A 26,508-nucleotide genomic window follows, 5' to 3' on the forward strand; every position below is an offset into this window, starting at 1 on the left:
TCACTTACTTTTCGAAAACGACCCCCAACACCTCTTCCACATCGCCGCTATCACTCCGGCCTGTAATGCGGGCCAATGCGTCGGCGGCGGAGCGAAGGCACTCTGCAGCGACCACAATATCGACCTCGTCGGCCTCGCCTGGTAGTTCCTCACCGGTTCTGGCTGTATCGGCCGAGGGCTCGGCAACGGTCGTGAGGAAGGCGGAAAGGTGGCTGAGACATTCGGAGAGAAGGAGACGTTGACGCTCGGTTGCGCCTAATGACTCTTGCCAGATGCTTGGATCGGGATCCGTGTCAGGAACTAACGCGGCTGTCATAGACTTGAAAGTATCCTGCAAGATAGTGAGGAATTCCGGGATGTTGTCGCTAGTTGGACAAGGTGTCGGCCCTGTGAGTGGCTTGCATGTAATGAAGCACAGGCGGTCTTTAGAGAGGCCCAGGGCGGAGTGGATCTTTTCTTCCCATTTCGCCCGCGAGATATCGAACGTGTAAAGTTGGTCGCGCTTGTTGAGAGCAACGATGACCTCGATGCCGACATCAGCGCACTGCTTTGCCGTCGCCATGACCTCAGGATCCATCTCGGCTGTGGCGTCTTGAACGACAATCAGCACGTCTGACTCGAGTGCTCGTTGCTTCGCGCGCTTGATGCCTTCTTGTTCAACAGCCCCAACGACGGTCGCACCTGCGATACCAGCCTGGCGAAGGCCGGCCATGTCTCCAATCTTGACAAGCCACCCACCCAGATCCAATCCAATCTCAACCACGTCGCGCGTTGTGCCAGCTTCCTCAGAGACAATGGCGGCATCTCTTCCAACAATGCGATTCAGCAGACTGCTCTTGCCTGCGTTGGGTGCACCTAGAAGCGCAACGCTAATGCCATTGCGCAGCATCTCTCCACGAACGGCGTTGGCAACGTGCGCCTCCATCTGCGTCTGCAAGGCACGGACTTGAGTTGCGACGGAGGCACATAGGACAGCAGGTGATTCGTCAAAGTGTTGGTCTTCGGAGAAATCGATCAAGGCCTCCAGCTCGCCCCGGGCCTGCAGCAACAGCATGCGCCAGTGCTCGTATCTTGTTGCCAGTGAGGAGGTTGTGCCCCTCACGGAGATCTTGCGTTGCTGCTCAGTCGAAGCGGACAGTGTCTCCCCTAGCGACTCGATCTGGGGCAGGTCCATTCGGTTGTTGGCAAAAGCGCGCCGTGTGAACTCTCCAGGCTCAGCATAGCGGATCTCCTTGCGCTTCGACGTGCGAACATTGGGTATGTTCGCGCATTCAGGTATGGCTGACAGTACTGCGCGTACAATAGCCGGGCCGCCATGCACGTGCAGTTCGAGCACGTCTTCTCCGGTCACGGTATTGGGCGCGGGAAAGTAGAGTACGAGGGCACCGGAGTCGAGTATCGTTGCGGGCGAAGGGGGTACGTGTGGGGTATATAGCTTGCGTAGGGTCGCATGACGAGGCTTGGGAAATGCTGTAGAGGGACATAGCCCTTCGTATATCTACGAAGCGTAAGGAAGGGAAATCAATGAAGGGGTGGAGGGTGCAGACCTGCCTACATGCCGGACCCGAGGCACGAATGACAGCTATTGCGGCCCTTCCACTAGCGGTAGAAAGCGCATATATCGTCGGTTCCTTGCTATCTGTATGGTACAGACGTGGCCGGCATGTCGTCAAGGCGCGCTGCACATGGAGGGGTTCATGGTGGAGCGATGCAACTCGCGCGATATGGGTCGAATGGAGTACGGCGCGAATAGGAAAACAAGGCGCTCTCAATTGAGTGAAAGGATTGCGACGGAGAGATGAGACGACGGCTCTCATTCCGCCAGTTGAGGTTTACATCGTTGTCGCATCTGGAATTCATGGTAGCTCCGCTGCACCTCCGCAGTGGCCCGTGCACGCGCTAAGATAATAATTTCTTGAGATCGTCGCATGTCTACTTTGCTACTACAACACCTGTTCCCTTCGCGCCAGAACGCACACACGATACGCCGAAGGACCCTCTGTTCGCTTTTCGCCGCGCTGAAAGACTATTGTTGAAGGGATCCTCGCTTCTGTGTTTACGTGCGTCCGCGGAAGGACTTCATTGCCGCCATGGCCTCGGACGATCTTGTATGGTCCGTTATTGGCACCGATTTCTGCAGCTTTAGTATGTAGCCCTCTACATTCATATAGAGCAGTAATGCTAACCTTTTTCACCCAGAACTCAAAACCACAAAAGACCAAACTTTCTGCAGAAACGAACACAACGTATCAGGTTACTGCTCCAAGCAGTCGTGCCCCCTCGCGAACTCACGCTATGCCACGATTCGCTCAGATCCCGCGACCGGCGAGCTGTATCTATACATCAAAGCGATCGAACGCGCACATCTTCCGTCGCAATGGTGGGAAAAGATAAAGCTTCCTAAGAACTATAGCCAAGCGCTCGAGATGGTCGACCAGCACCTCGCATACTTCCCCAAGTTCCTTAAGCACAAGAACAAGCAGCGCTTGACTCGTCTTACTCAAGTCAACATAAGGATACGGAAACTGGCCAAGGAAGAAGAGCGTCTAGGAGAGCGCCTAGTTCCCAGACTGGCACCCAAGGTCCGCCGACGAGAGGAAGGCCGTGAGCGCAAAGCTCTCGCAGCCGCCAAGGTCGAGCGCGCCATCGAGCGAGTTCTCATTGACCGTCTGCGCAGTGGCGCATACGGTGATCGACCGTACGTTCATCCCCCTCTCCCCACTGCTGCCATGATTATTCGCTTTTTAACCCTGAGATCCTTCGATGAGGATCAAAAACAACAACAACACTCTAATTTTTTAATGAGCACCGTCGCACTGTCAAGCATTTACTCAGTTCGTGTTTGAGTTTGAGACTAACTGCAGGACAGGATCAACGTTGAACCAAATGTCTGGAAGCGTGTCATGCGCGGCCTGCAGAAAGAGGGCCAGCTCAAGGGCGACGAGGATCTGGACGAAGGTATCGAGGAAGAAGACGAGAACGAATACGAACACGAGATGGAGAACGGTGTCGGCGAAGTCGAATACGTCAGCGACATTGAGGGCGAATCCGACGACGAGATGGAGGACTTTGAAGACTGGATCGGCGGGCAGAGCCCCGACGAAGGCTCAGGTGACGAAGACGACGAGAGCGGTAGCGGTAGCGAAGAAGACGAGGAGGATGAGTCTGCAGACGAGGACACAGAGGCTCTCAAGAAGACGCTCGCAAATCTCAAACGCAAGCGTCCTGCCGGCCCGCCACCCAAGCCCAAGAAGAAGCCCTCGAAGGATTCAAAGGGGCCCAGACGAGAGATCGAATACGAGATGGAGAGAGAGCCCGCTGCAAGAGAAGCTATGCGCGTATGATACCTCTAGCATGGTCACACTATTGGCGTTCAGCGTTGGGATGTGGAGTTCGCGTCTTAACGACCTAGGAAAAGCATTTCGTCTTCGCGCCAGATGCGCATTTCCAGCGATTCTCGGGTTGATACCATCTCATCATATAATGCCTAAATGCTTTATATATTCACTTTGGGGCTTCAAGAGCCATGGTACGTTGTTTGTTAGTATTCACAATGGTCAGCAACGTGAACCAAATATCGCAACATCCAAGCAGACGCTTCCTTCCAACCTTTGGGTATTAGAGTTCTCAATCACTCAACTAGAGAACTCATTCAAACGCCATGTCGTCAAATCAGGTCGATGATTTCATGGGTGTTCCGCGAAATCTGGACGCGGCGACTGAAGCTGAATCTGTTCAGAACGCCTGGGAAGATAATCGCGCACTTGCTGTACCCAGGCTAAGCCCGTCTTCTGTTTCAGAGACAGCTTTCCCCCCAACGAATGAATCTTCTCTTCAGCCAGGTACTTCCCAGTGCAAGCCCAATAACCTGAAGGACGAAGACTTTGGCGACTTTGTAACAGCGTCCACTGATCCTTTGAAGCGACCCATCTACGATACAACGGAGAATGAGAGCGAAACACAGGGGCTATTGAACTCTTTTTCTGCGCCTGTGTGGGAAGCTGATACTTACATCGGCATGGGCCTTGTGGAGCCTGTCATCGCCGGGATAGGTATGTTCAAGAGGACGGTGTTACCGGCAAGAAACCTGGCTACCTGGAAACTGAACAAAAGCCGAGCGCAGATGATTATAGAAGAACACAAGAAAAGGCGACTTCAAAAGCCTGTCATCTCTGCGACTCCTACACCTGCCCCATCTCCCACGAAGAAGGGCGCAACGGGGGTCGCCATTAGTTCATTCGGAGCTGACTACAACCAGTATCTAGACACGCACAGTAGAGATATTTCAGCGTCGGACCTGAACGGAGTGATGCGACCAGTAAGCTTGACAGCACCGATCGATGAGTTGATGGAAACGGAGCGTAAGGCTTGGGGGCCTTAAGTATGGGGACCTTGGCCAGACCACTGCATAGATATAACAACTAGTCATTCCAGGCAAACAATGGACCTTGAATGACTCTGAACACCTTCGAATCGAAAACATATGCATGTGCGTTGGAATCCGTCTACTGCTTGCATCATCGCACCAGTTAGACGCGTGTGAAAGAGATGCAGATGGCCGTGCTAGCGGCATCAGATAGAAAATGCAACGGGTGTAGAAACAAGATCGAGATGTCGCATGGGTACTCGCGGTGAACATTACTCCAAAAATGCAGTGGGCCACCTGGGCAGCATCGAAAGGACTCACGTGCAAGTTTTAGTACACCCACAGTGCAACTCCAACAGCGCGTTCTCCACAAAGAAGCCTCCCCCAAGCTATCGGCTCCACAGCCTTATCCGAACCGAGAAAACTTGGTGCTGTCGCGTGGTAGACGCACCCTGTCCCTGATGATCGTAAATCCCGCAAGCTGGATACTTCAACCGGCACACCTACCGTAGAACCAAACACCTCCCCGAAGACTTGGGTTTGACAACACCCGTCCCTTCGAAACGAGGGCATTTTTAGGCATTTCCCAGGTTATTCCCACAAGTGCTGACGTGCGGAACTACGCTTTTTGGCAAGCCGCCCAAGCAATTTCTTAGACGAGCCGAAGCATCGGACTAGGCCGGAGCTTTTCGCGCCTTCGCGATGCTTAGCCACCAAGCACCAAAGCGGCGCGAAACACCGTCTTGGTGTGCCCGTGTCCGTGTCGCGAACTTTCACCCTGTTAGCGACATCATAATGCGCCGGGAGTACCTATTGCGGTAATTCCGATGGGCGACTGCGAGCTGACTGGTGAATTGCGACGAATCACACAAGGCGACCCTGGCATCCCCGTGCGATCGGGTAGCGTGTCTTTCTCCGCACGCCAAACTCCACGGGGTTGGGATCACCAGCGGCTCCAGACCAAACGTCATCGTCGAGAGCAAACTGTGGGGATGACGCCGGTAGACAGGGCGGTTCGGCGTTATTGCTGGGTTGGCGGCGTGAGGACGGACTCTACTGTTACATTGGTGGCAGAGAGTCGCGGTTGCCTTTTCACATTTTCTTAAGACAGGGTCGTCGCGCCTGCTGTCGTACCTCATCGATCGCACCTCGCACGAACCGGAAGCGAGCTGGCCTCTTTGTTGTTGTTTTGTTGCAACGCCCTTCTTACCACGTTGTTTGGCACGACACGCATTGATCGTTGGTATTACTAAACAAGATGGGCAAGTTCTATGGCCTCAAGGGCACTAAGCTCAACATTGCTATTGCTGTGATAGCAGGCACGGATTTCGCCCTCTTTGGTTATGGTAAGCAATAATGCCAACACTGTCGGTATCAATTATAACATTGGCTTAGATCAGGGTGTAATGGGCGGTTTGCTCACGCTGGGCTCTTTCATCAAATACTTCCCCGAAATCGACAGCAACAACCCACCGCCAGGGAGCTCGAAAAGCCATGCCGCGACTATCCAAGCCATCACAGGTAAGCTCGCTCAGCATCTAAACCCAACGTCGCTAATGTCCGTCTAGTCGGTGCCTACACACTGGGCTGCTTCTTCGGCGCCGTAGCAACCATCTGGCTCGGTAACATGCTCGGGCGCAAGAAGACCATCTTCATCGGCAGTGCTATCATGATAGTCGGAGCCATCCTCCAAACAGCATCGTACGGACTCGCACAGCTCATCATCGGACGATGGATCACCGGTTTCGGCAACGGCATGAACACAAGCACAGTCCCAACATGGCAGTCCGAGACTTCGAAACCACATCGCAGAGGGCAAATGGTCATGATTGAAGGCTCAATGATTGTCTTCGGTGTCATGCTTAGCTACTGGCTCGATCTCGGCTTCTCCTTCCTCGAACCCAGCAGCATCGCCTGGCGCTTCCCTATCGCTTTCCAGATCATCTTGGCCCTGTTCATTCTCGTTATGATTCCTGGTCTTCCCGAAAGTCCGCGTTGGTTGGTACTCAAGGGTCGTGAGGAAGAGGCTCTTGAAGTTTTGGCTGCGTTGAGCGACCTTCCTATGGACGACAAGAAGGTCGAAGCCGAGTTCCAGGCTGTCAAGGATGTTACTGAGGAGATGTCACGCGGTGGCTTCCGCGATTGCTTCAAGAGGAACAAGAACCGCAACTTCCACCGCACTGTGTTGGGCTATGTCAACCAGATGTTCCAACAGGTAAGTTTCACCATCACGGCAGGACAAGAAATAGTAACTAACAATACTCCAGATCTCGGGTATAAATCTGGTAACATACTACGGTAAGTCCTGGCTGTACGAAATGCATGTGAGACATATACTGACTTCGTACCTCTACCTCTGCAGCCGCAACCATCTTCGAAAACTCCATCGGTCTCTCGCCCTTCCTCAGTCGCCTTCTATCCGCCTGCAACGGCACCGAATACTGGATGGCTAGTTGGATCGCCATCTTCACAATCGAGAAGTTCGGACGCCGCTCTTTGATGATGTTCGGTGCGGCTGGCATGTCTATGTCCATGGCCGTGCTAGCAGGTGCAACCAGCAACATCGGCAACACAAGCCTGGGTCTCCTCGCCACCGTCTTCCTCTTCGTATTTAACTCCTTCTTCGCCATCGGCTGGCTAGGCATGACATGGCTGTATCCCGCAGAGATCACACCGCTATCTATCCGCGCGCCCGCCAACGCCATCTCCACCACAGCCAACTGGATCTTCAACTTCCTAGTCGTAATGATTACGCCGCCTGCCTTCGCAAACATTGGCTACCAGACCTACATCATCTTCGCCGTTATCAACGCTGCAATGGTACCCTCGGTATATTTCTTCTTCCCAGAGACTGCATACCGGTCTCTCGAGGAAATGGATGAGATCTTCCACGCGGCAAGCGGTCCGTTTGATGTCGTTGGTATTGCGCATAACTTGCCACATCGCTATGGCAAGAAGGGCGAGCTGCTGGTTGACTATGCGGATACGGAGCAGGCGCATGAGGCGGAGAGGAGGAGGAGCTCGGTTGTCGCTACACAGTCGAATGGGGGTGTGCTGGCGAAGGATAATGAGAAGGAGCTTAGGGAGCATGTTGACAATGCGGGGAAGTAGATGGTGGCTGATGGGTTGATGATGATGAATACATTGTATTCTCTGAATGTGACTGTTCTGTCCAGATGTGTGCAGCTGTCTTCTTCGACGTGACACTCATCTTTACTACGTGAATTATCTCTTCTTTCCTGTGCTAGACACGAACGTATTTGCGTCCTCCAGTCCGTGTGCCTAATAGACTGATAAATGACGTTGGTGTAAGCAGACGTCTCTCGCACCATTTTCTCAACTTCTCATTCGATCTCGATCGTTGGTCTGACTCTCATCTCTCCCATCATACTTCACCCTTCTCGGCTCCTTCTCCAGCCCATCCCACATTTCCTTACTGTAATACCCAAAGCAAACATCGCAGTTCCCACATTTGCCACAGCCTTTTGGCTCCCTACGACCCGTATACACATTGAAGACCCAATCTGCTGGTCTCTCACCCCACGGACCGCTCTTGAGGTCGTACTTATCAGGCGCCTCAGGGAATTCAATCTGATGGCGCGGCTTGGTGCGATTCGTGAGCGTATGCAGATCCCTGCCCCTCTTCCTCGCTACTTCAATCGCGCGACGGAACCAGACCTTGCTCTTTTCGTTCGGCGAGGGTTCTCCTCCGCGTCCAGGACTAAAAGTAGTGATGGGCCCACTGCTCTTCTCCACGTTCTCCAGATACACAGCTTTCGGCGCTACGATTTCGGGCCCTGGGACTCCGAACAGAGACAGTGTATTATACTTGCGATTTCTCTCATTCGTGGGAATATCTTTTAGTCTAGGTCGTCCTCCGATCAGAGAAATGATGGCATCTTCGAAGCCTTGTTCCTCGTTCGGTTCCCATTCGATGTGAGATCCGCCGAGCGATCCCCACAGAACTAGGGCTTCGTAATTCCATACGCTCTCCAGGAAAAAGCGTTCCAGATACGCTCCGTCGCTCTCCCAATCTTCTGCGCTGTCGTCTCTGTTGTATTGGGCCTCGAGCTCAATGTCTTGGATGTCCATGCAGAGGTGCTTTAATTTTCTCATGTTGCTGAGTTCTTCTGGGCGGAAGGCTGCGCAGCGATCGCCGTGAATCTTATGGGGATTATCATGATAGTCATAGAACATCAGACTTTCCAGGGTGTTCCCTTGGTAGGTGCCGAGATTGCGAACGAGTTCGTCCGCGTCTTCGAGTCGAGGAGCATCGCCGGCGCGGAAAGAGGCTGTGATGAGTCCTGATGGGACGGCAGTAAGAGCAGTGAGGAATTCTTGCCCGAATTCCCCACAACTGTCCAGGAAGAGATGTTTGACAGGGGAGGTTCCAGCAGGTAGAAGGTTCCTCCAGGGCGTCCTGTCTTGGAAATCACCTACGCAATCTCTAAAGTATATCTTTTCGAGGCTTGGGAGACGGAGGAACTGAACAAGAGATCCTGTGTTGCAAGGCCAGGTATTGGGATGATAGGCCGCATCCATCCAAGTTCCGGTGGGCAGACCAACAGCGACTGAACGAAGATTTTTGAGGCCAGGTCCCCAAGAAGTTTTCTTGTTGTGAGAGTCGTTGATCAAAGTTTGAAGCCAGTCGAGACACGACCTCGATACCGTCCCATCCCGCGCCGTCATGACAAACTTGACGTCTCGAAGCCTAGGACAATTTGCAACGAGGAGAGCTTTCAGGTAAATGTCGTAGCCATCAATAATTTGTGTACGTGCCTCCTCGGCGCGTGTAGCGGGAATAAGATCACTCTGTGCTTGATCTAATGGCTCCATGTAGTCGTCGATTTCACCAAGTATGAACTCCCAGGTTGTTGGCGACCGTGAGCTCTGATCGATTGGAACGTCGAAGTCAAGCGTCTTCCATGCATCCCATCCTGTGCGATCATACCAAAGCTCCAGATTTCGAACGTGCCAGGCCAGAATTGGGTCACCATATCCGTAAGCGCTCCGGAGGAGTGTGGGAACAGTCGTTGGGTCAATATCAGACGAAATACAATACTTTGTATGAGCGTCGCGATGGCGTTTGAGAACGTCTGCAGAGCATGCGAATAAATGCTTGCAGGTATATGCGAAGTCGATCTGAGATGCGGGAGGTATGTAGTCGATGATATGATGAACGAGTTCAGTCGCAAGATTTGTGATGAAGCACGAGCTGTTGGTATTGACTGCACAAACGTCGCTCAAGTCAGATGGATGGGAAGGCAAAGAGGCGGTGAAGGTGAAATTGAAAAGGGCTCCTTTCCATTCGTCCATGTTGTGTTTTGGGGAGCTATGAAGCGAACGCCGGATTGAAACGAGTAACCGAATTTATACTTATCGTGAGAAGCCAACTCAAAGCATGAGACTTTGTCTCGGCGTGGTGCAAGCGGTTTGGTGTTTAGGCATCCTTCTGCTGCCTTCGGCTAATAGAGTGCTAGTTTTGCCGACGCTTCCATCTCCAATTGTAGCCCGTACACGAGCAGCACAACCAATTATGCGCATTTCTGGAGACAGTCGAGAGTTGTGGTCAATCTGGCTCGCACATCGAAGTGTCAACGTGTAGCGTACGCCACCACAAGATCATATGTCTGGTACGATGGATGGTGGTGATGAGGTATGCGGTGTCGCGTAAGCAAAGGTATCTAGTTTGTGCCTCGTGAGGATGACATGAGCGCGAAGGTAGCTATGCGCTGTAGGAGCTGATAAAGTACTGCGGTATTGTCAGTCTGGTAAGCGAGGGTGTGAAGAGTGCAACGTACTGTCAGGACCGACTCGTCATCGCCATTGTCGTTGGGTAGGTAAACATAGAGGATGAGTGCATGCTCATGACAGAAGCCTCGAGAATGTCAGCATGTTGGTAGATCTAAAGTTCGTACGACTTACAAGCGATAACTCGTCCCCCCAGCCTACCCACACTCATGACCTTACCCCAGTCACGCCCATCGATCCTCACTGTAGCCCAGCCTTCTTCACTACGCCCGTCAGCCGTGCCCAGCTGCTTCATACGCGTGCTTGGGTGTTCAGCTACGCCATCCTCTCCACCAGCGACGTGGCCAGGGTCGAGTTCTGGATTGCTAAGATCGGTCCAGATGGAAGATATGTTCATGGCGTCGGATCGGATCCTCATCCTGAGGCAGCCGTGCATGTTCGCGGCAACCTCTAGTCGTGTCCTTGATGCCGTCGTCGCGGTACTTGCCTTGGTGTCTGCCAGCGCGAGCTTGGTGAACCTGTCGCTGATGCTCTTCAGCTGCATCAGAGGAGGCAGTATGATGTGTACGTCTGGCTCTCTACAGACGGGCTCATGCAGATGCGCTACAGTGTCTGGCGCAAGCACCCGCACGGGTATCTCCTGCGTGACAATGGTCTCGCGGTTTCCTCCACCGAATTCATTGTCAAAGGCAGCGTCGAAGCCATCGTCGTTGTTGGCTGTGGCTGCAGGGAAGGCGCTGTACGTGTTCGAGGAGGTCGTGGTGACGATGGTGAGGGCAAGCATGGGCAGATTGTCCTTCTTGGTGAGGCGTATCTGGGCCGACGTGGCATTGAGGGCCGACTTGAGGGCGCGGTTCAGCGACGTGAGCGGAACTTCGAGGTTGATGACGTTGTTCGCTGCTGACTGCACGCTGATGGTCTCGAAGATGGAGTCCTGCGCGGCGCATTAACATCGAGCCAGTCACAGATGAGACGGTATGCTTACAATAGAGAGGACACTGCATGCGGTTAGAACGAGAGACACCGAGGTATGAGGCGTCTACTCACGCCCATACTTGAGTGCCCTGCTCTGGTATGATGGTGAAGCATACTTGCTCCTCGCTGAGCTTCACCCACGCGAGCGGGCCGAGCGAATTGAGCGACGCCGTGAGCTCTAGATGGGGTTAGTTGCAGACTGAAGCGTCGGCCTATGCACCTACTCGTAAAGGTATTGATGTTCTGTATCGACGCCTTGAAGCGCATCTTGCCGGTCTTGTCGCACGACGCAGGTGGAAGTCGCGACGCGTCGAGAAATGTGGAGGGGAGGCCAAGCGAACGTCATCGCCTGCGCGTTACTCACCACGTCATCACCAGTGGCCTTCACCAACTCTCCCGGTCATCGTCGCGCATTCAATCTGTCTTATTGCACGCGTTTTTTCATATACAAAATTTCGACGAAACAGCGAAATAGCCCAAGCTTATCTATTCTCGACTAACTACGACGAGGCAGCGACTTCCCAAATCGTGTTCCGAACATGAGCAACACTATCGCAACCTTCTTTCTACGCCTGTCTCTGCACGGAGATACCAGTGTTCGATACTGTTGTCTTCGAGTACATCTAATCACACATTAGTAGGGTCGGGTGGTACACCATGTACAACTAACCTGTCCACTCGTTCCTTGTATCTCATATCGACCTGCGCCGGAGAGCGGGACATTTGCGCCGCTCTTAGTAGTTGCCGAAACTGCAGTAAACGATACTGTTCCAAAATTTGGTGTAGCTACAAGCTGGCCTGGGATCACCTGGTATGCCTGCACGAACCAGTTTGCCGCCAGCGCAGTCAGAGAGGACGGATCCACGCCATTCGGAGCTGCGAGTGTTTGTGTCGTCCTCTTGTTCTGCGTCTTGTTCTCAATCGTCACAGTACCCCCTGCAGTAGCCACGCTGACTGTCACGGTGATAGAGTTACCGTTGGCAACAGGAACCGTCGAAGTGGTATCTGTCACTGGACCGGGGAAGTATGCAGAGAAGCTTCTGAGCGTACTGTTGTACACGATACCGCCACCGAGCACGTTCTCCTGTTCAAGTGTGTCCCCAATGCCGACCCAGATCGACAGTCGGTTGCTACCCGATAAGTTTGGTACTGTGAACTGTATATGCAGTTAGTACTCATATCACATGCAGCACGAGAGTCACTCACAGTGCCTGTTACGCTGGCAAACGAGTCGCCTTGAGGAGCTTTGAGTACTGCACCCCCACGATTCAAGTCGAAGGCGGCAGATGCAGCTGACACCCAGCACGCGAGAATAGTATTGGTTTTCATGGTTGACTTCGATCTAACCAGTAAAGAGAAGAAATGCCGTGCGACAAGACGTCCAATGAGAAGAGATGTAAAAGCTTCCGGGTTTGAAGAACGGAAGTGGTTGACGTTCCAGAAGGATATTTGAGATTCTGGAGTCTATACCTGACAGCACCACATGGACTATATTGCTTCCATGGGATCGTACCCGGTTGATAAGGGCTCGTTCCTTGAGATCGGATCCCACTCTCTTCAACAGCCTATTCTCTCGGCCCACTGCACGCTTCAACAATCCGATCAGCACGTGATTACAACCCTTTGGCCTCCGTCGCTATCCAGCTGGGCACCTTATGATCGGCCAATGACAAACGCGAAATTCTTTTGTACCATGCCAGCGTATCCGTACGAATGGCACGCGTTGATGAGGAACGGGGTTGGACAATATAAACAAATGGTAAGGATTGGTACCCCACAACTTGGCGCGACGGCAAAGTAGAATAGATTGAGGCTCACGCAACCTTGTCCCAACTTCCGCGAATATCATCCTATCCGAGAAGCGGATCAACCACTCACAGTTCTTTGGTAACCGGAGTTGTCGCTGTACAGGTGGGGCGTTATACGTTCCGCCGCTTACATGCATGCAACTGCCGACGGCATGACAAGACTTCCAATACTTGTGGAATATCGAAGAGTAGAATCACTGGACTCACTCGGGCTCGAGGAATGCCTTTGCCAATCACAGCGGTGCTGTCGCCAACCGAAGACGTCCAGCTCAGCATCATCATGAGATCGTGCTAATTGGCCAAGCCGACGATGAAGTATCTGCAACTCGATCAGCAGCACTTTGGATGCCATGAGCGCCCGAAACGATAGGTCATGTTAACTTAAGTGGATGAGGAGCGTTCGACAATGTAATCCAGGAGCGTTGATGTGGAGGCTACCCACTCGTGCGACGACATCGTGCATCCAAATTCATCTTTCGAGTCCCAAAGCGCATTAGCTTTCATCCAGCGTAAGATGCTGCCCATCGCTATCTTACCAAGACCGAGTTTTGCCTTTGCGACACGGCGTACCCGCTCGGCATTACCACCCTTGATCCCGGCGGTGTTGCGTGCATATTTCACACTGTTGTATAAATCACTGAGCATGAAGCATACCTCTTACCGCCTCCATCTTCTCCTTTCAAGCGGGACATCACCAGCCTTGTAAAATGAAGGTTTTCAGTGCTACCGCCCTTGCACTTGTTGCACCCACAACGGCGCTTCTGCGCTTCCCATGCGCTCAGTTAGTCATCGACAGGCTAGATCCTCTGGTCACACCAGGCCAGGCTCCCTCGCCGCATTTACATCAGATCCTCGGAGGCAACTCCTTCAATGTCACCATGGATCCAGAGAAGGACATGCCAGCGGAGTCAACATGCACGTCGTGCCAGTTTAGCGAGGACTTCTCCGTATGTTGAACCAACCATCAGTTGACCGAACGATGTCGCTAATGATTCTGTAGAACTACTGGACAGCCGTTCTATACTTCAAAGCCAGAAACGGTACATACAAGCGCGTTCCCCAGATCCCCAACTCTGGCTTCAACGGCGTGAACGGAGGCATGACAGTATACTACATGCAAGACGGCCTCTACAACTTCCAGCAGACCTCCAAAGTTCAGGCTTTCCAACCCGGCTTCCGCATGTTCATCGGCGACGTCAACGCGCGCACCAAAGACGAAGCAGAACGTTTCCGCCAGCTAACATTTACTTGCTTGGACACTATCAACACGCGCGACCCACAGACTCTCGACTTCCCCACTCAGCCGTGTAAGACTGGTATTATGACTGCTGTTCGCTTTCCCACGTACGTCTTCCTCCCCCATCCCCTTTCACGAATGCAGCATGCCAGTCTACTAACATGCCCTAGCTGCTGGGACGGTGTCAACTTGGACTCTCCAGACCACATGGCACACATGTCCTACCCAGAATTCGGGTCTTTCGAGTCCGGCGGCCCCTGCCCCGCCAGCCACCCCGTGCGCATGGGTCAGCTCTTCTACGAAGTCATCTGGGACACGAGCAAGTTTAACAACAAGGCTGATTGGCCGGAAGATGGCAGTCAACCATTCGTCTGGAGTTTCGGCGATGGGTAAGCCATGGATGTTGTACTAGATGGTGGTTTTACTGATATGTTTTGACAGCACGGGTTATGCGAATCATGGCGATTACCTCTTCGGCTGGCAGGGCGACGCACTTCAACGCGCTCTTGACTCGCCTTGTTACCAGAACTGTCCCACGCTCAAGACGCAGGACGCCGCTGCGATGAACAAATGCACTGTCCCGCGTGTAGTAAAAGAGGAGATTGATGCGTGGGTGAGTGAGCTGCCTGGCGGCCACCAAGCACAGTATGTCAAGAAGCGATGGGCCGAGTAGAAGTGTACTCATTCGTAGTATGGACTCAAGATTGATTCGGATTGAGATAAAGAAATTATGACTATGGACTCTGGTAGCTACTGAGTAGGTAATGCTAAGTGAGATGCATCTTTGCATCTCATCTTGCTAGTAATACATGAGATGTTCTGAAAAGAATCTTTCTAATGATGGTATATGACTCCGGCCGAAATGTGGCACTGCGGTTTGCGACGAAATGTAATGCGCAAGGAAAGACCGCTGTTAGAAAAAAGGAAATGTGAACTGTCGTAGTGTGTTTATCCGCGCGCGAGCCATTCGCGCGATCGAATGCGCGGTAAGGGTTTGTGGAGACTGCACTTAGCGGTCCCACGTATGCGGATCACGGTGATCTCGCTCGAGTCTGCTTCGCTTTGTAGTGCAGAGTCACCTGCATCGCCGTTCCGCACTCGTGGTGCCGGGCATGTGCATAGAACTCCTGCGCTGTCCACGGCGTCTTCGTCGTCTTCCAGGTATATTGTGGGCGCGACGGAACTTCCTCCGTCTTCACTCTTCTCTTCAAAGAGACCAATCTCTTTGTCCCAGATTTCGTGGCTGCTTTGTCTCTTCAATCCTAGGCTCTTCACAATCTCTTCGAGCTCTGCCGCACTAATCCTGGCTCTTCCGCTCATCGCTTTTTCGAATTCGGCATCGGATTCTTTGGGCGGAGAGTATGTGAAGCCGCTGAGTTGTGACCAGTCGCTCACTCTACGTGTGCTGACGGTAGATACGGAGAAGCGCGAAGATGGCCCTGGCTTTGTGACCCTACGGGGGCTAGATCGGGTTGAGGGTGCTTCGATGTCGAAGTCAAGGTTAGATTCGTCGTCGTGAAAGCGTGTTAGGCTGTTGTTATTATGGCCGTGAGAGGGGAAGTATGCTGTGTCAGGGCGGTAGATGACTGTTTGGCCGGAATAGCGGGAGTTATAGGAGTTGTAGGAGTCATCCATATCCGGTTCGTAAGACTCGGAGTAGCTAGGAACGAGATCGTCGACATCGCCGTGGATGAGGTGAACAGTGCTGCCGGCGATGGGGCCAGAGATGGCGGCCACACGCGGGGCTTTGCGAGGTGTATCGAGGGGATCGCGGATCGCTCTACCAAGGGGCACCAGAGTACTGAGGTTGACGGCTATCATGGCAGCTAGGAATTCGATCATACCCCAGGTAGTGAAATTCAAGTCGAAGTTGTTGCGATGGCCAACGTGACCCCAAGAGGTGTAGACCGTTCGGGTTCTGATGATGGCTACAGCGCATACACTGCAAATGTGTTAGCGGCCAATACTCCAGGGGCACCTTTGTGAACTATGAGAACATACAAGAGACCCAATAATAGAACTGCGAGGATGTGTAGCTTGGCTGCAAGATTGGAAGGAGTACCGACGGCGATGGGTAAAACAAAGACGACCATCAGCACGTTGGACGCTGTGTTGATCGCTAGAGGAATGGGTCAGATCTGCTTGTTGAAGGCAAGAGTGTTGTACTTACAGTAATTCGCCATGGCCCAAATCTCGGACTCGCTTTGCGACATACATAATGCCGTGTCATCGCGCGAGAGATCCCAAGCCGCCACGAGCGGTACACACTGAGCAAGAAGCGATGTGAACCATTCAATTGTGTGCCAGAACACGAGTACTGGGTCTGTCAGCTTTTGCTCCTAAAGCTAGATTAATTTAGACGTACGGATGAGGCAAATGAGAAGGAAGGTGCGTCCCATTTGTAGATATGACTGGCGTCTAGCACTCGTAAGAGGTAAGAGAGTGAAAGCAGCCGACAGCTTCACGAGACCAAGCCCAAAGATGATGAATGAGTTCAACGCCCACATCCATGGGCCCATTTGGACGGTCTTGCTGGCGGGTAAGACATAGTTGTCTTCTTGCTGTCCCAGACCGAGCTCTACGACTCCAGTGAACGTGATAAAGATTCCTATTGTGCATAACTATTCTGTGTCAGCAAATATGAGCCATGCCGTTGAACTGCACTGAACTTACAGCGGCCAGAACCATTAGTCCATCATCGATGCCGAAGGAGCGAAGGAGCTTTCCACGAGTGAAGGCTCTGAGCGAGTAAACCAACAGCGCGGTCAAGACCAGCGTAACGACAATGGCAAGATGAAGGGGCCCCTTGTCGTGGACTAGCCAGGGCAGCGGAGTTTCTGTTGTTGGGACTGCGCTGGCATCGACACCCATTGCGTGAGCTGACGATAGCAGTGTCCTGTTTGCTCCGTGTATTCATGCAGAGTTGTCGACCAGGCGAAGGTGAGGTGATTGAAACGATTGAATGTCTGATGAGAAGTACACGGGTGAAACGACTGTATGGCAGGAAGAAAGGACTGTGGTCGAGAGGAATAGAGGGGCACGGGATGTTTAGAGGAGAGCGTCTTGTACGACGAATTGGACATGGCGTTTCAGCCCGGGGTACCACCGCAGACACAGGCGCGTGGTTCACGGCTCCTCGCCGACGTCGCTATAGAGATAGCAAAGCTGCGCATGCACAGTGGGGAGCCAATCGAGTTGTCATAGTCTGCAAGGTACGCGAGCGGGGTGTTTTGTTTTCCCGTTGCGCCTTTGGATTAGTCCTCCACTGCAGGGCTTTTAGTGCATTCCATGGTACAGCCCGGTCGCTCTAGTAATGCTATCGGGCGCCTGGGGACGGGATTATCAGGTACCGCTTCGGAAGGCTCCAAGACACGACTGCTTTTCTCAAGGTTGACCCTCTTTGCCAGGGGCCAGTTCAGGGCTCTGGAGGGTCTTCCTCAGGGTCAATACGGTGGGCGTCCCCTCCCGCATACCAGAGTACGCTACTAAGTTCCACCAAGTACAGCAGATAACATATGAGTCCTCTGAAGACGAGATCTCGTTCCGATGGGAGATTGCATCATCGTGAGAGTAGATGCGCCTCTGTCTCCACACCATGCAGCCCGAAACAGCAGTAGTGAAGATTGTGGCTTGGAATCGAAGCAGTAGCAATGCAGCATTGCAGTACAGCCCCAAAAGAACAAACAGAAAAAAACGAACTTCGAAGTCTAATGCCCTCCAAGGATGTATTTGTGAGATGGGTTCGTGTGGATGGGTGGAGAATGGCGCATTCTCTCCTGCATGCGACTGGTGGATCGTCGCGTTGCTTTTGCTCGTGATCTTCAGATTGACGAACGGGTATTGCGAATTCCAGCGCCACAACGATATGCGAGATGCAGGAGACCTTGCAAGCACGAGGTATCATCGATGGAAGGTCTGAGACAGGCTGGACTGCGGAGGTCGCACTGAGCCACGCGAGGAGGCGCATTACAACACCGATGTCTCCAACGGGATAGACTCGTGGCTCACTGGCTACCTAGGTATCGGCGGTGCATCTCACTTCAGATCTGGTGGACATGATGAAACGCAGTCCTAGAAAAAGCATTGATGCGTTGGTGTGCGATGGGTTCATAGAGTTGAGGGGGGATTGGAGGTGGTTAGAATGGTAGCGAAGGTGTCGCTCCAGTGGCATCGAGGATGGTGGCTTACGCTTTGTTAGGAGCTGGCGGCGGGGAAGGAAATCTCCACGAGCCGGCCTTGGCACGCTAACTCGACCCAACAACTGGCGCAGACAAGTCACGCCCTGAAGCTATCCATCATTCCTATACTGGCGCATGCGCACAGCACAGCGTCTGCCGCAACCCGACCCAAATGTCTCCTCCCGGTCCCGCAGACCATCAACACACATTCCCGTCAACCCCTCCGAGGGGCCTCGAGCGCTGCGACTAGTTACAGACGAGGATCGCTGAGCCTTTCGAGAGACGCATCAAACTCCCATCTACCGCACAGGCGCTCGATCTTCGCCCTACACCTAAAAAGCCCTTGTGGGGGTTCTATTTTGATGCGAAAAGGCCTCGATGGTGTGACTGTGGAGAAACACGCTGGTTGCACGAATTCCGGAAGTCAGTCGCTGCATGTACAGAGCCGGAGCGATGTGCACGCTGTCTGGTCAAAATCATATAGACTGGTTATTTGTATCAGCTTCGGCGAAGCATTTGACGGGCTAAGGCTAATGTTGTTCTTCGCCCTTGTCCATTGTTCCTTAGTCTACTGAACATCAGCCTTTCATCTCAGTACCCTGCGACGACTACTGCGATTGCGACTACCGTTGCCACCTGTCCAGCTATTACCCAAGACCTGCGCGCACCGGCGCTCTCCAGGAGATCCCATGGCTCTTCTTCTTCGGGTTCTCGGCTACCCTCAGCCACATGGTCGGGTGTGACGCATACGACGTGTGTCTCTGTCGTGCCGTCGGCAAGGTAAGCCGCGAACACGGATGGTACAGGCCGCTTGACGGAAACGTCATACGATTCGAAGCTGCCGGCGTCACGGTCCCGTTGATCATATCTAATTGAATAAGTATCCATGACCCTTGTGTGGTATCGCTCAGGAACAAGTTCTCCTGGTGGCGGTCTATCATCACAGGTCTCGTTCGAGAAGCCGAGAACCGGGGCTGCGTTGATTCATTAGCAATCAGCGCTATCAGAAGGCAAGATGCAAACACTCACTCCTCACAATCAATGGGGCCAGTATTTCGCTGGGACAAGCATCTCTAATCCGATCGCTGTCGATGTCCTCACATTCCATGTCGTCCATGGAGACCCCAGAAGTCACAGGTGGAAAAGAGATTTCGTGCAATGCATCCATGCACTCAGCACTCAGCACACCTTCGCAACCGTTCTCGCCTGTTCCCGTCGCTGAAGCATTGATGGCTTTGAACCGATGGAAGCAACCCATAGTTACGCTTGTCAACTCTGGATGGCTGATATAAGCAGTAGTGGAACTGTAACTGAACCCTCGGCGGTCATTCACGGCGAGTGATATATACCAGTCTTCCTCGGATGTAATCTGAAACCCGGTCTGACCAGAGGAGTTGTACGTAGGCGTTGTAATAGGACACCATGGTGTGTCATTGTTGAGCTGGGCGAAGCAGGACTGTAAGACAGTGATTGCCATGAATAAACAGGCGAGTAGGAAGTTTGAAGCAGCCATCGTATTTGGCAAGAGGTCGTAGCCGCGGAAAAGAACGTATCAAAGTAAGCAACGTGACCATACTATATAGAGGGCATGTTAGCCATGATGTACTCCGGAGTAGTTGGCTATACTGCACAAGAGTCTCAGTTGCCCGCCTGAAGTGGTTAGGACTAGGTTGATTGGAAGCAGTATACCCGGTAGCGACTACTGCGCTGTACCCCATGTTCATTGTTTATCTTACACTAGAAGCGAACAGGCAGAGATCCGTGGTTGAAGAATAAGGCAAGCAACACGCCGCGCCGGATGACTGCCGGCTTGGCGCAGCTGCCCTGAAGACCTGCGGATAAGAGACAGAAAGCGCTTGAACCTGTTATCGTGGTGGTGGCAGTGCTAGAGTATGGGGTTTAATGACGTCGATTTTGTGGATTCGGTGTGACTGGAGTCGCATACAAATCTACCTCACCGGGTAACGCGCGCGACTGAGAAGCTCAATTCCACTACATACCAAGCCCTTGGAGCTGTTGGATATTCAGATATCACAACATGGATACGACCGCTCTTCTTGCCCCAAATGGATAGCCTTTTAGGTACCTTACGACAGCGAAAAGCACTGAGTGCACATGCCTTCCGCAGAGACCTAAACGCGCTCCTGCTATCGAAAGCCAGTGCGAGCTGCACGACGCGGGCAGCTTGATTCGAATAGTGCCCGGTGCCATCGATAGGATTCAACTAGTCGCTCTCCCCGCCTTACAGAATCGGCACGGTCGCATCTCGCTCGCACGATGTCTGAGAGGTTAGATAAATTTACTTTGGAGACGTGAAATGTCGGTAAGAGTTTGGATCTCGACGCGCCGCTTCACGCATTTCCTCAAAAGTATGAATGAAGCGTCGTAAACGCGAACGTTCTTGAAGAATGGTGAGAACCCTGGAAGAACTGCAGACATGAAGCGAAAATTGATACTACGACACCTCGCTACCTCCGCGTTGGATTCCTCACGATAAGCCTCTCATTCGATTGGCATGCCGACGAGAGGGCGAAGAGATGCCCAGAGTTTGTTCATGGGACTAAACAGAATGGTTACCATACCATGGGAATGTTTTGGAATCTTTTATGGCCCACGTCGAAGATACTTCGCCTTGCTGGATCAGAGTCTGAAGCTCGGTCGATTCCGGCGTAGTCGTAGGTACCAGCTCTAACAATTGGACTGACACGGGGTTCATCGAGGAACATAAAAGGTATCCGAAGCATGTTGCCAAATCTGTACATGCTAACTAAACCACGCAGGTAGAGACAGTTGCAGATGTGCTCAGGTAATGAAAATGGTGTTCCTAACAGGGTCGGTCGACATGCCCCACCATCGAATCCCCTCACTAGAGAAAAGTTTGCCGCGACACTGCCCCACCAAACCACCTCTTGCATATCAGCAAACTTCAATCCTCGTTATTGGTTGCTGGATGTCATTATATACGATTACAAACGACAACCTTCCATCATTACTAAGCAACAACTGGCCTAATGGCCCAATGGCAAGGCGCTTGACTACGACTCCGTTCGATATCAAGAGATTCCAGGTTGTAAGTAGCTCTCAGAAGCCTCCTATTCGAATCGCAAAGCTGACAACCCCGCTGCGACCCCTGGTTAGGTCACATTCACAGCTCCAGCTGTCTTAGCATCCATCTTTTCGCATCGGTGGTTTAGTGGTAAAATTAGCCGTTGCCATCCTTCACAGGACAGTTTCGGCTAGCCCCGGGTTCGATTCCCGGCCGATGCATTCTTTTTGCTGTTCTAGACGTCGTCGCGGTGTTGTTGTGGTGGTGGTGGGAGACGATGGTGGTCGAGTTGGGGAAGATGGAATATTCTTGAGGATTCGCGGAACACCAACACTACGACCCTTGAACCAAGAAAGTAGAATGTACGCGGGAGTCATGATTCATGTCTAAGCTTATGATTTTGCTGCGTAACGACTCCGCTGCAAATAAGTTATCTTTCGACTGTCTTACATGTTCTGCTTCACGACCTCGCATGTCTCATCGCGAACTCTAGAGATATGAAGTAGGTTCTGGTTACTCACTGCGAAGGTTACTATCGACTTATTCATGACATCTCGGTACATCGTGGTATACTTCTACAAAATGCACCAGCCACTCTTTGCGAAGTCACTATCTTAAACCTCACTGCGCACAACATCACCCAACGACAAGTGATTCGCGCTACTACTGCAGTTGCAGACGATGTCGACGTGTTGCCTTTGTTCGGAGTGTATGGAATTTCAATCATTCCTAGACTGCGCTGTTCACAGAGCGATCCTTGGATTGGTGAAGAAGGTAAGAGAGACCTGGGTACACCGCTCTTGCAATCACTCGGTGATCAACTGGGATGTCTCAGATAATCCCAGTAATCGCGGGCAGCCACTTTTCGTTCCCTATATCATCAAGCCATACGATTACCCGCCTGAGCCAGTACCGCAACCACAGGCAATCGCTCAAGAACTGCACCGAACCACCATGAATCCCAACAAGAGCCTCCCATACCGCGAACCAGCAACAGCGAAAGAAAAAAACCAAGTAAGCGACGTCCAACTGCACACTTGCACGATTTCAGCGACTAACCTTGTCAGACGCTGCAAGACTTGGGCTTCACAAATCCACTAAGAGCAGTCAGCAACAAAGCCAAAGATGACGGCGAGCTCATATCAGCCAAAACACCAACTGACTCCAATATCGGCCACGCGAAAGGTTTTGGGGAAAGCATCGCCGAGGCGATGTCAACCGCCATGCAGCTCCCCATGGCAACTGCCAATTACCAGTTGAAGCAGGAAGTCAAGCGCTCGGCATCCAGTGAGCTTCTGAAGATCGACGATCTCAACATCTACCAAAGCGCATGCGCCGCATACAAATTGGGATTGGAAAGAGGTTGGAGCAAGGAGAGATTACTGGAGTCGGTCGAGGAGTGGAAGGTGTTTGAGGCGAACTCGAGGCGCAAGTAAGACGGGCGCTTGAGAAGAGACTGTTAGATTTGGGTGATTGATGTGGATTTTGAGCACGCTGATAAAAATGGCAGTAGAAGTTTAGGTTATCGGGAGTTCTTATCGACAATACATTGGTACTATGCTATCACAGTTTGACTGGGAAGTTGAGATGAGACTAGAACTTTCATGCCTGTCTTCTGTATACACTTGGAAGCTACGATTGAAAGCTCGATCGTATAGCCTATCTGCGACAGCCATTCAAGGATCGGTAGACAGTAGCTCAACCGCATAACCAGCTTCTCTTCAACGCATCATTGTGTCATCCTCGCTCGCTGTTTCCGGTGTCGAAGACAGCTGATGTCCGATAGTAGAGTATGTACTACCAGTTGTTATAATGTACGATCGGATATTTCCATCCTACTGCCGCGCCAAGTCTCTGTACCCAGACATCCAATGGTTCATCCCAGAATCCAGAAGCCGACTCCCGATTCTTGAAGTGCATCTTGACAATTTCTCTAGCGACGTCCATGACACCAGCCATATGCTCGTCCTTGATTATCAAGCCATCCTTGTGATTGAAGCATTCGGCGATGACATCTAGAACTTCTTTGATCTTCTCTTTGATGTCGGAGTCGAAAATCTGCTCGTAGTCGTAAAGTTGTTTGGTGGCGGAGACTAACTTGCTGACGAATTTTTCAGCTTCGATTTCGTCTGTGATCCCGTCGATGGTATCGGGGACACTGCGCTCTCCAGATACGAACTCAGGCCGGCGAGGGAGCTCGAAGAGGATCACATGCGTGTGGACCGGACAAGTATTGTTGTATTTCAAGTGTTCAACGAGACACGGCCCGCAGTAGACTCCATGACAGTTGTGCAAGGTGGTGAGTATGCGGCTGGTTGTATCTTGGTCTGTGAAAAACTCATCAGCGATCCGAAAGCAGTAAGAAGGTCGTGTGCGGTCTTCACCTGTGAGGAAACGGTCGCAGATGAAGCACGTCATATTGTTCTCGATGCCCTGACTGAGGAAAGTCTCGCGATCCTTCAATGGCGTGCCCATGGTCTTGGTGCTGGCGGATCCGGAAGGTGTAAGTAGTCAGGTTGGCAAAAGGCAGGCGTTGTTTGTATCCCGAATATCTTGGCAACAGAACGTCACTAGCGGTGAAGCCGCGGTATGGGTTTCGTGGTGAGTGTGAAATTGGCCCAATGCGGTAAGAGCGCGCAGATGGCTTTGCGCAGTGCCAAATTGCTAAGAAGCGGCGGGAACCGTACGGTACACTATCGTGAGGCTTTGATACAGAAAAGAATGGAAATGGTAACGCCGCATGTACGACTACAGTTATCGGGCGTCTCCGACTCGCAAATAAGAAAGAGCGCTCGACTTTGGTACAGAGCGCGCAAAGCAGGTGACAGAGCTGACCGAAAGCTTCCTAGACATTTTACTCCGTCGAATCCGCCATCGACATATCATCGTCGTCATCTTCAACATCTGACGCCTCATCATCTGATGGTTCATCACCTGACACCTCATGTTCCGATTCTTCGTCTCCAATCTGCCATTCCAACACGCTCTCGACGTTGTACAAGTAAAACCTAAGCTGCATTCCTATGAGCGGAACATAGCTTCCATTCCTATAGTGTTCTTGCACCATCCTCTGAGCTTGTTCCCTGATTCCAGGCCAATGGTCACTGAATATATAGAAACCAGGAACCATCCTAGCGTTGATATGCTCTTCAATGTCAGAGTCGTAAATGACCTGATCTCGTTCGTAGAGCCTGTACATGGCACGCCACATGTTCTTGACGAATGTCTTGGCCGGGTGCCAGGTCTGGATCTGGTGGGCCATTGTGTAATGTGGGCCTACTATGTCTCGTGCTCCTTCGACAAATTCGGGCTTGTCGATTTTAGAGAATAGTTGTTCTCTGCAGATGGGACAGGTGTTGTGGTTGTCCCGGTCGGATTCTATCCACCGGGTCAGACATTCTATTCCAAATGTGTGTTGGCAATTCGTTGTCTTGATGGATGCTGCTTGATGTTCCGTATCGAATGGCTCTGTACAGATAGCGCATTTGTCGTGGACGACGAGGTTGTCCCTGAGAAAGTCGCGGCGCGAAGGTAAGTTTGTGTTTCGTGGTGTCATGGTCTCGCCCTTTGGTGATACACTATCGTTGGGAGCGGATGTAGTGCGATGCAAGTTTTGTGGAATGAGAACAAAACACCAGCCGACTTATAAACGGCAGTGGCGACTGAAGCATAAACGTTGAATGAATGCGGGGAACACTAAGCCGGATGAACGTTGGTGTGGCACTAGTAGTGACTTTGTACCTAGGTACATTGACCGGATTACCACCGCAACTTCGTTCAACTGACGTTCACATGACAGGGACGACATCATGAAAAGCGTGGCAGCTGCTGGTTCAAAAAGCTGAAGCTCCAGTGAACGAGGGTTTCAGCGGCGACGGTTATCTTCCCATAGACGGTTCGGCGGCAAAGAGAAGACAGTCTTCAGCTCCCTATGTTCAAGAGTGTCGATCGAAGGGCGCGATGGATGTAAAAGCGATGAGCCTTTCCTGGCCGGCATAGCAGGTCGAAGAGTCGGAAAGTCGACTGACGCATCCCACCCATGTGTCCCTCTGAACACGGGGGCAGCATGGACAGGAGTGATATCAGCCACAGGTTTGACATCCGGCGACGATGGGTGCAGCAGTGTCGACTGCTTCCGCGGCTTGCGTCTGTCTCCATGACTACGAGGTGATATTGATCTGGCGCCGGTAGTCATCGCGCTGCTCCTCCTTCGCACAGATGTGACCCCACGGTCTGAGTCAAGCCATATCGTGTCTTTGAACGGCGCGATTATAGAGTCGATCGAAGCCCGTCGTAGGAACTCTTGCTTGAGATTCGGATTCCAGCTCGATCTGCGCTTCAACGATGTGCGATGACGCACATGGCCACGTTTGCGTTCCGCGAGGTGTCTCGTTGGCGCTTTTGGTGGTACTGTCGTTTTGGGCGATAGCGGTGGCGAGGGAGGATATGCGTCGAGATTGGGTTCTTCATCTTCTTTGGTGAACGTCGCGCCCTGGAAGTACGAGGCTTCGGTGTCTTGCTCGTGGCGGGTAGGTGTTATGGATGGGCTACCTTCTCCGCGCTTCGCTATTCCTCCTCTCCGTCCATTCGGCCTGGACCCGCTAAGTTCTCGGGAAAGGGTCTGATAAACGAGGTCGCCGTTGTGCATTTTGAGAACTGTAGTATTTTCTGTTGTAAAGATAGGTTGCGCCTGATAAGATTAGGTAGACAAAGCGTCGAGTGATTGCGCCAAAGATATTACGTCTTCAGTGTCTGGTGTAAAGTATGCGTTTGGGGCTGACAAGTACAGGGAGTCCAAGAAGGCGGTGCAGAGGCGGTGACTCGAGTTTTCTATATAATGACATGGTTGGAGCACGGTTGTTGTTGTGAAGCGCGGGCTTTCGCCCATGGTTGGTGCACTGTATGTACAACCGTTGGTACAGTCAATTACCGACACGCACGCACTCCAAACTTTGAATACCGAAAAACCAAAACTTGTTCGACTGAGCAGCCGACCTTTTTCGTTAAAATGGCTTTAGTATGATTTATCATGTCTTTTATCCGGTTCATGGGGAAGATGAAGCCTTCAAAGGTTGCCTGTGTTGCCTGGATGGTATATTTACTCGCGGGCGGGTACGTCAACCGAGTCAAACCCATGGTCGGGGCAT

The 26,508-nt window shown here is 52.1% G+C and overlaps 12 protein-coding genes and 2 non-coding genes across 14 annotated transcripts; 7 read left to right on the top strand and 7 right to left on the bottom strand.

The window, feature by feature from the left end:
• Positions 1 to 4: 4 nt before the first annotated feature.
• On the bottom strand, positions 5 to 1,665 carry J4E79_004146 (uncharacterized protein; the record flags this gene model as incomplete). Its single annotated transcript, XM_049353036.1, has 2 exons — positions 5 to 1,498; positions 1,651 to 1,665. 2 exons carry the CDS (start codon positions 1,663 to 1,665, stop codon positions 5 to 7), a joined length of 1,509 nt encoding a protein of 502 aa, XP_049212415.1.
• Positions 1,666 to 2,090: 425 nt separating this feature from the next.
• Positions 2,091 to 3,344, top strand: J4E79_004147 (uncharacterized protein; the record flags this gene model as incomplete). The annotated part of the gene is made up of 3 exons (XM_049353037.1): positions 2,091 to 2,145; positions 2,200 to 2,698; positions 2,870 to 3,344. The coding sequence occupies 3 exons, from the start codon at positions 2,091 to 2,093 to the stop codon at positions 3,342 to 3,344; spliced, it is 1,029 nt and encodes a 342-aa protein (XP_049212416.1).
• Positions 3,345 to 3,661: 317 nt separating this feature from the next.
• J4E79_004148 (uncharacterized protein) lies at positions 3,662 to 4,381 on the top strand (the record flags this gene model as incomplete). Its single annotated transcript, XM_049353038.1, has 1 exon — positions 3,662 to 4,381. One exon carries the CDS (start codon positions 3,662 to 3,664, stop codon positions 4,379 to 4,381), a length of 720 nt encoding a protein of 239 aa, XP_049212417.1.
• A 1,243-nt stretch (positions 4,382 to 5,624) lies between these two features.
• On the top strand, positions 5,625 to 7,477 carry J4E79_004149 (uncharacterized protein; the record flags this gene model as incomplete). Its single annotated transcript, XM_049353039.1, has 5 exons — positions 5,625 to 5,712; positions 5,762 to 5,887; positions 5,935 to 6,581; positions 6,634 to 6,664; positions 6,729 to 7,477. 5 exons carry the CDS (start codon positions 5,625 to 5,627, stop codon positions 7,475 to 7,477), a joined length of 1,641 nt encoding a protein of 546 aa, XP_049212418.1.
• Positions 7,478 to 7,702: 225 nt separating this feature from the next.
• On the bottom strand, positions 7,703 to 9,363 carry J4E79_004150 (uncharacterized protein; the record flags this gene model as incomplete). Its single annotated transcript, XM_049353040.1, is given in 2 exon segments — positions 7,703 to 9,303; positions 9,318 to 9,363. The coding sequence occupies 2 exon segments, from the start codon at positions 9,361 to 9,363 to the stop codon at positions 7,703 to 7,705; spliced, it is 1,647 nt and encodes a 548-aa protein (XP_049212419.1).
• A 728-nt stretch (positions 9,364 to 10,091) lies between these two features.
• On the bottom strand, positions 10,092 to 11,359 carry J4E79_004151 (uncharacterized protein; the record flags this gene model as incomplete). The annotated part of the gene is made up of 6 exons (XM_049353041.1): positions 10,092 to 10,118; positions 10,168 to 10,244; positions 10,292 to 11,051; positions 11,103 to 11,115; positions 11,165 to 11,270; positions 11,317 to 11,359. The coding sequence occupies 6 exons, from the start codon at positions 11,357 to 11,359 to the stop codon at positions 10,092 to 10,094; spliced, it is 1,026 nt and encodes a 341-aa protein (XP_049212420.1).
• A 299-nt stretch (positions 11,360 to 11,658) lies between these two features.
• On the bottom strand, positions 11,659 to 12,421 carry J4E79_004152 (uncharacterized protein; the record flags this gene model as incomplete). Its single annotated transcript, XM_049353042.1, has 3 exons — positions 11,659 to 11,715; positions 11,763 to 12,248; positions 12,299 to 12,421. The coding sequence occupies 3 exons, from the start codon at positions 12,419 to 12,421 to the stop codon at positions 11,659 to 11,661; spliced, it is 666 nt and encodes a 221-aa protein (XP_049212421.1).
• Positions 12,422 to 13,607: 1,186 nt separating this feature from the next.
• J4E79_004153 (uncharacterized protein) lies at positions 13,608 to 14,810 on the top strand (the record flags this gene model as incomplete). The annotated part of the gene is made up of 4 exons (XM_049353043.1): positions 13,608 to 13,847; positions 13,901 to 14,244; positions 14,308 to 14,526; positions 14,579 to 14,810. 4 exons carry the CDS (start codon positions 13,608 to 13,610, stop codon positions 14,808 to 14,810), a joined length of 1,035 nt encoding a protein of 344 aa, XP_049212422.1.
• Positions 14,811 to 15,085: 275 nt separating this feature from the next.
• On the bottom strand, positions 15,086 to 17,008 carry J4E79_004154 (uncharacterized protein; the record flags this gene model as incomplete). Its single annotated transcript, XM_049353044.1, has 5 exons — positions 15,086 to 16,079; positions 16,139 to 16,256; positions 16,308 to 16,454; positions 16,503 to 16,758; positions 16,811 to 17,008. The coding sequence occupies 5 exons, from the start codon at positions 17,006 to 17,008 to the stop codon at positions 15,086 to 15,088; spliced, it is 1,713 nt and encodes a 570-aa protein (XP_049212423.1).
• A 4,312-nt stretch (positions 17,009 to 21,320) lies between these two features.
• On the top strand, positions 21,321 to 21,457 carry J4E79_004155. The gene has a single exon. It is a non-coding gene; the product is annotated as a tRNA-Arg (tRNA).
• A 37-nt stretch (positions 21,458 to 21,494) lies between these two features.
• J4E79_004156 lies at positions 21,495 to 21,582 on the top strand. Its single transcript has one exon. It is a non-coding gene; the product is annotated as a tRNA-Gly (tRNA).
• A 733-nt stretch (positions 21,583 to 22,315) lies between these two features.
• On the top strand, positions 22,316 to 22,797 carry J4E79_004157 (uncharacterized protein; the record flags this gene model as incomplete). Its single annotated transcript, XM_049353045.1, has 2 exons — positions 22,316 to 22,375; positions 22,429 to 22,797. The coding sequence occupies 2 exons, from the start codon at positions 22,316 to 22,318 to the stop codon at positions 22,795 to 22,797; spliced, it is 429 nt and encodes a 142-aa protein (XP_049212424.1).
• A 361-nt stretch (positions 22,798 to 23,158) lies between these two features.
• J4E79_004158 (uncharacterized protein) lies at positions 23,159 to 23,836 on the bottom strand (the record flags this gene model as incomplete). Its single annotated transcript, XM_049353046.1, has 1 exon — positions 23,159 to 23,836. One exon carries the CDS (start codon positions 23,834 to 23,836, stop codon positions 23,159 to 23,161), a length of 678 nt encoding a protein of 225 aa, XP_049212425.1.
• Positions 23,837 to 24,215: 379 nt separating this feature from the next.
• On the bottom strand, positions 24,216 to 24,623 carry J4E79_004159 (uncharacterized protein; the record flags this gene model as incomplete). Its single annotated transcript, XM_049353047.1, has 2 exons — positions 24,216 to 24,374; positions 24,489 to 24,623. The coding sequence occupies 2 exons, from the start codon at positions 24,621 to 24,623 to the stop codon at positions 24,216 to 24,218; spliced, it is 294 nt and encodes a 97-aa protein (XP_049212426.1).
• Between the last annotated feature and the right edge of the window lie 1,885 nt (positions 24,624 to 26,508).

This window comes from Alternaria viburni (assembly GCF_023758015.1).
Source record: "Alternaria viburni strain BMP 2772 chromosome Unknown scaffold_7, whole genome shotgun sequence".
Lineage (NCBI taxonomy): Eukaryota > Fungi > Ascomycota > Dothideomycetes > Pleosporales > Pleosporaceae > Alternaria > Alternaria viburni.